Source organism: Prionailurus bengalensis, chromosome X (genome assembly GCF_016509475.1).
Source record: "Prionailurus bengalensis isolate Pbe53 chromosome X, Fcat_Pben_1.1_paternal_pri, whole genome shotgun sequence".
In the NCBI taxonomy this organism is placed as follows: Eukaryota; Metazoa; Chordata; class Mammalia; order Carnivora; family Felidae; genus Prionailurus; species Prionailurus bengalensis.
Window position 1 is genome coordinate 55,787,304 of NC_057361.1, and position 14,581 is coordinate 55,801,884.

At 37.6% G+C, this 14,581-nt stretch overlaps 1 protein-coding gene across 6 annotated transcripts in view; it reads right to left on the reverse strand.

The window, feature by feature from the left end:
• OPHN1 (oligophrenin 1) overlaps positions 1-14,581 on the reverse strand; it is a 636,611-nt gene that overhangs the window by 443,184 nt on the left and 178,846 nt on the right. For all 6 annotated transcript variants that reach the window (XM_043570205.1, XM_043570202.1, XM_043570207.1 and 3 more), the window contains exon 3: positions 3,369-3,464. In XM_043570205.1, coding sequence (XP_043426140.1) covers positions 3,369-3,464 — 96 coding nt within the window. The remainder of the gene's footprint in view (positions 1-3,368; positions 3,465-14,581) is intronic.

A 14,581-nucleotide genomic window follows, 5' to 3' on the forward strand; every position in this document is an offset into this window, starting at 1 on the left:
ATGAGTCATCAGCCCTAAAAGCAATGATCAGTTGATAACCAAGAATATCTGGAGTTGGCAGGCAAACAGTAACTGAGTTAAGAGGTTGTTGTAAAGCATACATTAAGAAGCAAATGTGTCCAGCTAACACCTTATATGGAGCTCACAGACAGCCACAAGAACCTGACATATCAGGGGGTCATTTTTATTTTTGTTTATAAGCCATCATGCTCAACCTCACCCACTTTATTTTTCCTTAATGGCACTAGTTGACATTTATGGTAGGGTAGGTGTTATACCCTCAGTAGGCCCACTCCTACAGCTCCCTGGGTATTGGTCTTGCCCTTTCAAATCTAAGAGTAGGCCCCCAAAGCCTATGTACACTATGTATATGATAGGAGTGGCAGCCCTGATGATCTCAGAAGCGGCTTCAGAGGCCTTCTTCTCTTATCTTGAAGAATAGTGCATGTTCATAGCCAAATAGCTCTATGGTCTGGTCTAATAGGGTCTAAGAAGTCAACCAGTTTTTCTTCATTTTGTCACATTTTTTGTTTCCTATATTCCCAGCTGGTGGTATTTCTGCTCATATAATCCCATCTCTATTCCTGGCTTCTGCTGTGATAGTTGATTATATCCATGGTTACATCCATATTGAGCTCTTTATGCAATGGTCAGTCCACCACACCCTTGGTGTTCTCTTCCAAATACACTTTGCCATTTTTTGTAATATGGGAAAGCAGAGAAATGTCCAAATCTTGAAGTTCTGTTTCCATTTTGTTTAATAATTCCATCTCCAATTCATTCTCTCCTCTCAGCTTTTACTATAAAGAGAGAACAAAGCCATTCTTCCAACACTTTGCTTAGAAATTTCCTCATCCAAATATTCCATTTTATCACTCACAAAATACTACTTCCCACAAAACACAAATACAATTCAGCCAAGTTCTTTGCCTACTTTGTAACAAGGATGGCTTTTCTCCATTGTCCAATAACATGTTCTTCATGGAAGCTTTCTCTATGGCTCTCTTTTTTTCTTTCTGAGCTGTCACCACAATTGCCTTTAAAATTATTTTCATGACAATCCAGGCTTTTCCTAGCATGCACCTCCAAATTCTTGTACTTTCTTCCCATTACTCAATTCCAAAGCTACCTCTACATTTTTAGGTATTTGGTACATCAGTTCCCCCCACTTCTCAGTACTGATTTCCGTCTTACGAAGTTTAGGATTCTGTAACAAAATACCATAGACTGTGTGGCTTATAAACAACAGAAATATATTTCTCACAATTCTGGAGGCTGGAAGTTTGAGATCAGGGTGTCAACATAGTTAGGTTCTGGTGAGAGCCCTCTTCCAGGTTGCAGACTGACAACTTGTATTCTCACGTGGTGGGAGGAAGGTAAAAGAACCCTTTGAAGTCTCTTTTATGAGGGCACTAATCCCATTCATGAAGGGCTCCACCTTCATGACCTAATTATTTCCCAAAGGCTCCAGCTCTTAATACCATCATATCAGGGGTTAGGATTTTAACATATGGATTTTGGGAAGGACACAAAAATATCCAATCCATTGCAGAGTACAAATACATCAAATTTTATGTTAACAACAATTACATAGATAAAATGTATTTAGGCACTGTGTACACTTGGAATCGATCACCTCATCCCCATTTCAAAGATGAGAAAAATTAACACTCAGGGAAAGTCACTTGCCAAGTTTACACCGATAATAAGGTCCAAAGCTAGAGTTCAAATTTGGCCTATCTGATTCTACAGCCCATGAAATTAACTTTTAAATAAGTCATGCCCTTTGACAAAAATAGATTTGCAAAAGTAAAGTGAAGTGGAATGAATAAGTAAATAATCTAAATGCAAATGTGTGCCTCACTAGTTACACCACTACATTTACCAAAACAAATAGTCACCAATCATAATCTCATAAAAGCACTCATTGCAGTATTATTTATAATAGTGAAAAATTGAAAATAAGCTAAATAGTTGAATATTATGTACAGTATGGCTCCAATAATAATGAGATCTGAATGCATCCATTATTTAGTCAGTAAACATGAATCGAGTATCTACTACATGCTAGGCACTCCTCTACCTGCTGGGGAAATAGCAGTGAATAAAAACAATGTCCTTGCCCCCCATGAAACTTAAAAAGAATTTGAATTGATATAAGAAGATAATTATGATAAAAGGTAGGTTAAAAAGTTAAAATCATGTATATACTATGAACTAAATTGCATACATATAAAAGAGGTACATGTAGAAAAAAGAACTAAAAGATAACATGCCAATACCATCTAATACAAAGTTTCTGTGCTAGAATATCCTATTATCATAGGTAATTTTATACTTTTATATATTATACTTACTACAAATGTCATTTAATAATAATAATACATTTTATATTTTAATGCTGGGGTTCATAAATAGAACTGTGTAACTAACTTGTTTCAGTGACATTAAATGATTTGCAACATTTCTGTGGTTCAATGTTCTTGTCTAGCAAATGCTTTACACTAACTCTTCAATTCAGTGGTTACCAAACTTTTTCTTAAATGGCCAGAGAGCAAATATTTTAGGCTTTGAAAGCTATCCAGTCACTACTACTACTCAATGTTGTTTTCCTACCACAAAAGTACCTTTAGAAAATATTTAAACAAATAAATGTGGCTGTGTTCCAACAAAATTTTATTTACAAAAAGAAAAAAAAAGGTGGCAGGCAAGTTTGGCGCAAGGGCCATGGTTTGCTGATACTACTTTAACTTCATTACAACTAACACAAACACAAAGTTCTTTACCCTCCACTGTTCAATCTCCTCATGGTAACAGTCTTGCTATTAATAATAACCACATTTTACAGAGGACAAGACTAAGGCTCAGAGAAAAGAAATATCTGTCCAAGATGACACAGCTGATAGAGTGAGTTGTTAAATTCAGTTCCAAGAGAGATGCCAAATGTCCTGTCGTCTGAAAAGCTGTACATATATAAATGCTAATTTTAAACTCTCTAGGGGAGTTTATTGCTTAGAGGACTCTTACTCTAAATCATTTTGGAAATTTTTTTTAAATCACTCTTTAATTTATCCCTTACACAAATATCTATTTTCATGTATTATATTCTTTAAAGAAAAATTCTCCTGCAGACTGATACAAAGGCTTCAGTGGAGGCTTCAGGGATATATTTTTATTGCTTTTGTGTGAGTGGGGAACAGGACTGACAAGCAGTGTTTCTTTATCCTTCATAAGCAGCTTCCCATGAGCTTGGCACAAGACCACAGAGGATAAAGGTGCCCAAGTTCTCTGTATCTAGAAACCTAGGAGACTGAATGGTCTCCGAATCGCCTCAAGAGGCACATGACCACATGTAGGTGAAGACTTACCAATGTTAATTTCATCATCAGTCAGAGTATCTCCAATGAAATCGAACTGAAAGGACTGAAGTGTCTGAGAAAATTTCTGAACAGCTGAAGAATAATCTGCAAAGTAAGAGAAACAGAAGAAATGGTCAAAATTTCTGTCCTTTAACTGATTTACTCATCTCTATTAGGGCGAATAGGAGAAAAAGCAAAGTGCTCCTGGGAGTTAGCAACTTGCATTTAATAAAGTTAAACAAAAGATCTCACCCTCAGTAGAAGATTTGAGCAATGAAAATCATACATTAAGGAGGAAGGAAGGCATCTTAGTGAATCCTTTTAAGTTATGGGACATGTTTTAATCTCACTCCCTATCCTTTCTGACTCGTTCTACCCAAAGCCTGTAAAGACCTAAAACTACTTAGTTTTACTTCTAAAAGAGGCTCTTTTGAGCACCAATTATGGGCAATGGACTAAATGCTTTCTCACCTCTCACCAAAGAAATATCCACAATCATTCTACAAAGAAAGATGTAGCTGAATTTTATAACTGTGGTAATCAAAGTCCCCAAGCTAGCTGGCAGAGCCAAAAGTAGAAGCCAGATGGCCTGTCTCTTCAGGGCCTTTTCCATGGCAACACAGGCACAACATGGAAATGTTACACATTAACCATATGGAATCCTGGGTTAGAATACTATCTGGCAGGAGAACAAATTTAAGTTGCTCACATAGTATTCACCGAGAGACCTGAACTAGGAAGGCACTTAATAACAAACTTCAGGATGGTATGGCCAGACAAATGCTTTTACTTTGGGTGAACAGTTTTGAATTTTATTATATAAAAGATTAATGCAGGTATAAAACTAAATCACATTTAGCTAACCTTTTGACAAATTCTCCTTATGGATTTATTTTAAATATGGCCTTCATCAAGTGGTCTGGCCAAACTCTCCAGCCTCGCTACTCTGAGTGGTTCTCAGGTCAGCAGAATCATCATCATCTAGGAGCTCGATGGAAATACACATTTCCAGGTCACAACCTAGACTTACTGAATAAGAAACTGCATTTTAATATAATCCCTAGGGGATTCATATGCCTTTGAAAGTTTGAGGGGCACTTCTCTCAACAACTCAAGTAACCCACTGGACAATCTTCTAGGAAAGCTCAAGCTTTGGGTTATCTTTGGCTCCCTTTTCCTATTTCTTCTCTAACTCCATAGTGTCATCATCCCCCACCTTCACATCTATCAGAAACACAGGGTTATGGGAGTTTTTGCTCTCAGACTAACAGAAAGGGAGACAATGCAAACAGCACCTATCCCTTTCAATGAAAAACTATCATGGTTAAGCACAAACACAATAAAACATGTTCAGATATTTGGTGGAAACAGATTAAACTGCCTAGAATTTTATTGCCATCTTCTCTGTGTCCCATTTCCAGAAGAACTTATTTTCAGTATTTAGAGCCCTGACCCTTTGAATACATGATTAGTGAGTAGGACGGGGGAAGGAGAGGGAGGGGGAGGAGGAAGTGGAGGAGGAGAAAAGTCTTACAAAAATTGGAGGCTGCAGACCAGGTTACCATGCCTTCTCAAATCTCTACATTTTGGATAGCATTTTCTATTTCAAATCTGGTCTACATAAATGTGAGAGGAGCATGCCCACCTTGCTTTCCATATTCCATCAGCAAAGAGAATACAAAACCAGCTCCATGGCTGGAAAACAATCACTTTCCTCTGCCCTCCTTAGCTAGTAGCAGAAAAGGGCAAGCCCAGAATTCTGCCATGCACTTTCTGTTTCAGTCAGAAAGATTAAATGAAAATATTTATTATATTGCCTTTTCACACATACCTGGATTTCTTCATTATTTTCTTGAGACAAGCAAGGTACAGTTATTAATAATTCCTCTTTTAGAATAATCTGAACTTTTCCAAAACAACAAATACTATAATTTTTGACATTTATATTATTTTGTAAGTAAAAGCATACAATAAGAAAGGAGTGGCATTTATTCCCTTTTTCACTATTTGCACCAACGTCTCTTCTCCAGACTTCTGATTTTCCTTTTTTTTTTTAAACATTTATTTAGTTTTGAGAGACAGATAGAGACAGAGCATGAGCAGGGGAGGAACGGAGACAAAGGGAGACACAGAATCTGAAGCAGGCTCCAGGCTCTGAGCTGTCAGCACAGAGCCCGACATGGGGCTCGAATTCATGAACCGTGAGATCATGACCTGAGCCAAAATCAAGTCGACACTTAACCAACTGAGCCACCCACGCACCCCAGACTTCTGGTTTTCAAAACGCTACTTTACATTTGCATAGAGCTTCAAAAAGTATATGAAGAACTTTCCACACTGTCACTGACTCCTCTCCAATACCCCAATGTAGGTATTACTATGTTCACCTTATAAACAAGCAAATAAAAAATGAGACAATGCAGACAAATCACATTTGCAAATATGAACAAGCACAAATTAACAGCTCTTCATTGAAACAAAGTCTCAATATTTAGACTCTGTACTAAGAGATGTACCAGGAATGAGTCATCTATTTCAGATAAATGAGTTGGGTAATTTTGGACTCCAAAGAATCAATAGATAACCTAGAAATGCTTGCAGTATATGGGGCACTTATTTCTTTATTACACTAAAATTTACTGCATCACTCTAAACCATGTAAAGTCATTATTTTATCCTTCCTAATACTTCTGCATCCCTGTCCAACAAGCCATTATCTCATAATTTTTCAAGCTATCTTTGAAGGTTCTCTCTATACCACCTTCTTATTTACCTTCTATAATGTTTTTCCCTCACCTTCCCCTTAAACGTAGCTAGATAGTGTTTTTAGGCAATTGAAGCTTTCTGGGAATAAGGTAGAATGTAAACAGAATTAATTAGTCAGGTAGTTAATTAATGTTGTATACACACCACTTTACTTTTATCACTATTATCTGACATGGAATCATATAGAATATACCCTGATGTCTACATTACTTTGGTCTGCACAATGTCTTAGGAATTCATCTATCTGTAATTATTTTTGTTGCTGAGTAGATTGAATTGTATAAATATACCATAATTCATTCATTCACCTATTTATGGATATTGTGCTGTTTATAGTTTTTCACTATTGTGAAGACGGTTACTTTAAACATTCATGTATGAGCCTGCCTAGAACATATATTTTCATTTCTCTTTGGTAAATACATAACAGCCCAATAAATTGGTTATATGTTTAGTTGGAAAGTGTATATTAAAATATACAAGAAGAGGTCTAACTGCTTTCCAAATTCATTGTACTATTTTGTACACCTATCAACAATATATGAGAATTTCAGTTGATCCACATATCTTCCAACATCTGGTAATTTATTTTAAAATCTTTTTATTGCAGTATAGCTGACATACAATATTATATTACTTTCAAGTGTACAACATAGTGATCCAACAACTATGTACATGATGATATGCTCACTACAAGTACAGCTACCCTCCGTCACCATACGATGCTATTACAGTGCCACTGACTATATTCTTTATGCTGTACCTTTCATCTCCATGACTTACTCATTCCGTACCTGAAAGCCTGTACCCCTACTTCCCTTCAGTCATTTTTTTTTCATCCTCTCATTCACTTACCCTCTGGTAACCATCAGTTTGTTCTCTGTATTTGTGGTTCTGTTTCTGCTATTTTTGTATCCACATTAAGTGATATCACATGGTATTTGTCTTTCTCTCACCTATTTCATTTAGCAAAATCCTCCCTAGGTCCATCCATATTGTTACAAATGGCAAGATTTCGTTCTCTTTTATGACTATAATGCACTGTATATATATACCACATCTTCTTTATCCATTCATCTACTGATGGACACTTAAGTTTCTTCCATATCTCGGCTATTGTGAATAAACATACAAGAAAAAGCTGGTAAGTTACTTTTTTATTTTAACCATTCAAATGGATGAGTACTAGTATCTCCTTGTAGTTTTAATTTGCATTTTCCTGATGACTAATGGCATTAAGTAGTTTATCATGTACTTATTAGACATTTATAGTATCTTTTTTTCATGAAGTGTCTGTTCAAATTCTTGCCTGTTTTATAACTGGGTTTTTGTCTTCTTATTATTGAGTTATAAGATTTCCTTATATATTCTGGACACAAGTTTTTGTTATATATATATATATATATATATATATATAGAGAGAGAGAGAGAGAGAGAGAGAAATAGATACCAAATATTCTCTAAATAAACTAAAGTTGTAACAATCTAAGGTTCTCTCTTCAAGATAAAATACTGAATCTTGATAATACCAGTGTACTTTGGGATACATTAAGTAAACCTAATCAAACCACTCTCTCCCCGTCTCTACTGTAGCATTGAAAAACAACAGCTTCACAACTACAGTAGCTGTGAAAAACAATAGGTTAGCAGCCACCAGAGAGGGCAGAATGGGGTGGAGTTTTACAAGGCTGTGTTCTTAGACAATTATCACTATTTGCCCATTTTGAGAGGTCCTGAAAATTCCATTATTAAGAATAGTCTCTCTCCTTACCCAAAGCTCATTCTGTGTAAACAGTGCTGCTATTGGGGCATTTGTCAAAAACAATTACCTGAAATTTTAAAAAATTGTGGTGTCCTTAAGCAATGTAAAAGTTGGAGTTATCAAGAGGTTGATCAAAGTATTTGGTGTGATATTGTGATTTATAAGAAATATATTTTGAGGGGCACCTGGGTGGCTCAGTCGGTTAAGCATCTGACTTCAGCTCAGGTCATGATCTTGTGGTTTGTGAGTTTGAGCCCCACATCGAGCTCTGTGCTGACAGCTCAGAGACTCAAGCCTGCTTCAGATTCTGTGTCTCCCTCTCTCTCTGCCACTCCCCTGCTCACATTTTCTCTCTCTCTCTCTCTCAAAAATAAATTAATATATATATGTATATATATATATATATATATATATATATATATACACACATATATTATATATGTGTGTGTATGTGTGTGTATTTGATCATTCAGATGACAAAAATACATTTCTCATATATATTTTGTCTTTATCCACAGTTCCTGGCTGACAACTCCCAAAACACTTGGAATACTGAAGTGATGACAGCCATAAAATTGTCTTTTGTTAGGTTATTAGAATGACTTTTGGACCACACCGAAAAATGGAGACTGATTTCCAGGATAACTAACTATGTGATTAGAGCATTGGAACTTTCATTCTCACTCCCCTGACCTCTGGGTCCCTCTGACCTCTGGGAGGAGAGAGGGGATGGAGGCTGAATCAATCACCAATGGCCAATGATTTAATCAATCATCCCTAGGTATCCATAAAAACCGAAAAGGATGGGGTTCTGGAAACTTCTAGGTTAGTAAATATGTGAAGGAGAAGTGGGGAGAATGGTACACTCAGACAGGGCATGGAAGCCCCACACCCTTTTGCATAATATGCTCTATACATAACTTCCATATGGCTGTTCCTATGTTATATCCTTTTATAATAAACCAATAATCTAGAAAGTAAAATATTTTAGCTCTGTGAGCCACTCTAGTAAATTAATCAAACCTAAGAAGGGCATTGTGGAAACACTGGTTTATAATCAGTTGGTCAGAAGCATTGGACTTGTGACTGATACCTGCAAGTAGTAGTGTAGTCTTGTACGACTGAACCCTTAACCTGTAGAATCTGGTTTCCAGGTATATAGTGTTGTAATTGAGTTGAATGGTAGGACATCTATGTGATGTCCAGAGAACTGCTTGTTACTGTGGGGAAACCACTCCCAAAAATAAATTGGAATTGGGTCCAGGAACCCAAAACCCTTCATAAAAAAATTAGAGAATGACAGTTTGGAGAATGACATGCACAGGGCCTTTGCAAAAGTACAAACTATTCCTAAGAATCTAGAAAGACATGTGCATGCAAAGGAATGTGTGAACACCCCAGGCTGTATCTATGTCCATTAAAGATTTAAGAAGGCCCTAATCTCTCAGTTCTATCTGAATTTGAGGCCCTGAACAAGCAGGGAGAGAATGGCAGGCAGAGTTGTAAACTGACTGGCTGAATGTTGAGGTCATACCATAACACACACCAACAAAGCCCTTCACCAAAGGCTGAGAAACTTGTTGGCTCAAGATATTTTATGGAATCCTTGTCCACTCATTAGCTGATCACAGAGGTAACCTACAAAAGACCTCAGCAGCTTCACACACCAAAAAATACAGACTTTAATACAGAATTAGCTCAGGAAACCAATAAATAAGCAAACAACAACAGACAGAGCAAACCATGGGCAAAGAGAGATGATCTTATTTCCAGAGTTGTCACATTATATAATATTAATGTACACTTCTCAACAAGAAATGAGGAAACACACAGAAACAGGAAACATTAGCTTATACTAAAAAAATGTACGGGCACCTGGGTGACTCAGTTGGATAAGCCTCCAACTTTAGCTCAGGTCATGATCTCACAGTTCATGGGTTCGAGTCCTGCATGGGGTTCTGTGCTGACAGTTCAGATATTTAGAGCCTGCTTCAGATTCTGTGTCTCCCTCTTTCCCTGCCCCTCCGTGGCACATGCTCTGTCTCTCTCTCTCAAAAATTAATAAGTATTTAAAAAAATTAAAAATGTAATCACCTGAACTGTCCATGATGAAGATATTGGACTTACTAGACAAAGATTTTAAGTTCGTTATTCTTTTTTCTAAATGTTTTTATTATTTATTTTTCAGAGACAGAGTGTGAGTCAGGGAGGGGCACAGACAGAAGGAGACACAGAATTCAAAGCAGGCTCCAGACTCTGAGGTGTCAGCACAGAGCCCGATGCAGTGTTCAAACCCACGAACCATGAGATCATGACCTGAGCCGAAGTCAGACACTTAACTGACTAAGCCACCCAGATGCCCCTTAAGTTAGTTATTCTAAATATTTCCAAGAATTAAAGGGAACCATGTCTAAGAAAACTGAATGAGAGAATAAGAACAATGTCTCACCAAATGCAGATATCAACAGAGTTGGAAAATATTTTAAAAGAACCAACTAAAAATTCTATAATTAAAAAATACAATAATAAACATGAGAAATTTACTACAGAAGCTCAATATTTGATTTAGGCAGAATCAGTGAAGTTAAAGACAGGTCAATTGAGATTACCAAGTTTATGTAACAGAAAGAAAAAAGAATGAAGAAATTATCAGAACTTCAGAGACCTAAGAGGCACCATAAACATAACAAATACAGACAATGGGAATCCTACAATAGGAGAGGAAGAAGAAGAAAGAATATTGTCACACTTGATAAAAATAAAACTCATCTTCACTCCCAACAAGCTCAATATAGTTAAAAGACGATAAAATCACATATATACACCTAAAAGCATCATAGTCAACTATTGAAAGATAAAGGGAGAGAATCTTTTAAAAAGAAAAAAAAGACTCACCATGAACAAGGAATTCTCAGTAAGATTAACTGCTGAATTTTTCATCAGGAATCATGAAGGATCAGACAGTAAAGGGAATGCTTGGGAGGAGGGAATGTTTAGGGGACTCAGTTGGTTAAGTGATTGAATCTTGATTTCGGGTCATGTCATGATCTTGCACTTTGAGGGATTGAGTCCTGCATTGGACTCTGTGCTGACAGTGCAGAGCCTACTTGGGATTCTCTCTCTCTGCCCCTCCCCCACTTGCACATGTGCACTCTCTCTCAAAATAAACTTTTTAAAAAAATCCTTGGGGCGGATTATAAAATATTCTACATCTACCAATATTAACCTCCTAAAAAATAAAGAGGAAATTAAGATAAACAAAAACTGAATTTGTTGCTGGCAAATTTGTCCTACAATCAATCAATCAATCAATCAATCAGTCAGTCAAACAATCAATCAATAAAGGGAGTCTACCAGGCTAAAATCAAAGAAAACTAAATCAGGAGGTTGAAAGATGGTGTCAGAGTAGGAGGACCCTGGGCTAGTCTCAACCCATGAACACAATGATACAACTATCAAATTATCCCAAACACCCAAGGGATCAACCTGAAGACTGACAGAACAGACTCCAAAACTAAAGGGAGAGAATAAACCACATGGAAGAAGGTAGGAAGTGTAAAGACATGGCTTCAGGGAGAAAAGGATTATGGGTGCTATAGAGGGGAGTGAGCCATGGTCACAGAGGAGGGCAAGAGACAGAGAAGCACACAGGGGGACACAGAAGAAGAACATTTCTCCAAAGCCCTTGACTGGGAAAATGAGAGGGGTTGACTTTCCTGAAATCCTGCAACCAGCAAGCCTCAAAGTCTGGAGTTTTAAATGTCAGCAGTTTTGGTTGAGATAGAGCTGAGAGGGAACTGCACTGCTCCTAGAGAGAAGGTAGGCAAAAAGGGGGGAGGTAGACAGCATGGAAAGGTCAATATGAATAAACTCTTGGGATACACAGTGGGGAGATTACTCATTCTTCTCTGAAAGCTTCCCTGAGAGGCAGCACTCACACAGATGCCTCTCTGGTGACAAAGGAGCTAGCTGGTCCCATTTTCCTTCCTCCCCTCAAGATAAACACAGAGTCACCTGCAGAAAGCTGCACAGGGCCAAAACAGGCTGCCTAATTTGATTACAATTCCCACACCCCTGAATGCTGTAAGGACTACCCAGCTCAGTCAAGCTTGCTTCAGTCCCAGCATGGCAGTCCCAGCATGTGTCCCCTAGAAGTCCCACACAAACCCCTGCCCACACCAAATCCCTAAAGCATGCAGTTTTAAACATCAGCAGGCTTGGCAGAAATAGAGCCCAAAGGGAACTGGGCTGCTCCTGGTGAGAAGTCAGGCAAAAAAAACACAGAGACAGACAGCATGGAAACAACAATCTGAAAAACACCTGAGTCACAGAGTGGGAAGATTATGTGCTGTTCTCTGAGTGCTTCCCTAAGAGGCAGCATTGATGGTGACACTTCTCCAGGAACAAAGATGCTGGCTGGAGCCATTTCCCTCCCCTGCACCTAATGATAAACACAGAGACACATACAGGAGGCAGCTCAGGGCCAACACAGTCTACCTAACTTGCTTACACAAAATCTCAGACCGCTGCACTCTAGCAGGACTACCCTTCTCAGTCAAGCTAGACTTAGTCTCAGCATGATGGGCCCCTTCCCCAAAAGACCAGAAGAAACCCCTGCCCACACCATGTCTCCCGACCAGAGAGTTCTGCAAAGCCTCAGTTCTAGTGGAAGAAGGATCCAGTCTCTTTTCACAAGCAGACCGGACCATACCTAGTTAAACCTTGCCACATTATGGTCAAGGACCAAACAATGCCCACTGTAGGCAAGGAGAGCCTCTGAAGACAATTGGCCTGAAGGATAGAGCAGTCAAAACACAGAACAGAGTGCATGAGCACATGGCAGAAACACCCCCTGAAGCTCCAGGCTCTGCACACTACATCATCTCTACTTCATAAAGCCATTATTCTCAGAAACAGGAAACAGAACAGACTTTTGTAACACAGAAAAAGACAGAGACTTAGACAAAATGCCAAAATTAAGGAATTTACTGCAAATGAAAAACAAGATAAGGCCCTGGCCAGAGATCTAAGCAAAACAGATATAAGTAACATGACTGAGAATTTAAAGCAATAATCATAACGATACTCACTGGTCTTGAGAAATGAATGGAAGCTATCAAGGAGAATTTTACCTCAGAGAAAAAAGGTTAAAAAAGAATCAATCAGAAATGAACAATGCAGTAACTGAGATTGGAAACAGGCTTGACACAATGAACAGAAGGCTTAAAGAAGAATTATAGAACACAAAAATAGACTTAGAGAACTCAGTGACTCCATCAAATGTAATAATATTCATATTACAGGAGCCCCTGAAGAAGAAGAGAGAGAAAAGGGGCAGATAATTTACTAGAGAAAGTAATAAGTGAAAATGTCACTAATCTGGGGAAGGAAACAGACATCTGGATCCTGGAGGCATAAAGAACTCCCATCAAAATCAACAAAGGCAGGCCAACACCAACACATAATGTAATTAAATTGACAAAATATAGTGATGGGGAAAAAGTCTTAAAAGGCATAAAGACAAAGTAAGTCCCTAATTTACAAGGGAGGACACATGAGGTTAGCTGCGGCTCTCTCAACAGAAACTTGGCAAGCCGGAAGGCAGTGGCATGATATATTCAATGTGCTGAGTACAAAAAATCTGCAGCCAAGAATACTCTATCCAGCAAGGCTATCATTCAGAATAGAAAGAGAGATAAAGAGTTTCCCAGAAAACCAAAAACTAAAGGAGTCCATGACCACTAAACCCAAACTGCAAGCAATATTACAGGAAATTCTTTGAGAGGAATGAATAGAATAGTGACAAAGACAAAAAAGGATCAGAGAAAATCTCTAGAAACAATGAAAAACAAGTAATAAAGTAGCACTAAATACAAATCTATCAACAATTACTCTGAATGTAAATAGACTAAATGCTCCAATCAAAACACACAGGGTGTCAGAAAGGAAAAAAAAAAAACTAGATCCATTTATATGAGGCATACAGGACACTCACTAGAGATCTAATGACACCAGCAGATTGAAAGTAAGGAGATGGAGAAACATTCATCATTCAAATGGACATCAAAATAAAGCCAGTGTAGCAATATATATATCGGACCAGCTAGACTTTAAAACAAAGAATGCAACAAGAGAAAAAAGGGTATGATATAGTCATAAAAGGAACAATGCAACAACAAAATCTAACAACTATAGATGTTCATACACTCAAAATGGGAGTGCCCAAATATATAAAACAATTACTAACAAACATAAAGGAACCAATTGATAATAATACATAACAGTAGGGAATGTTTACACACCTCTTTACATCAAGAGGAAAATCATCTAAACAAAATCAACAAGGAAACTGGCTTTCAATAACAGACTGGTCCAGATGGACTTAACAGATACATTAAGAATATTCCAACCTAAAACAACAAAATACACATTCTTTTCAAGTGCACATGGGACATGCTCCAAAAGAGATTACATACTAAGTCACAAATCAATACACAACAAATACAAAAAGACTGAGATCACACCATGCAATTTTTTTGATGACAATGCCATAAAACTTGAAGTCAACCACAAGAAAAAATTTGGAAAGACCACAAATACATGGAAATTAAAAGATACTAAATAGAGGATGGGTCAACCAGAAAATCAAAGAATAAACAAACAAACAAACAAACAAAAAACATGGAAAGAAATG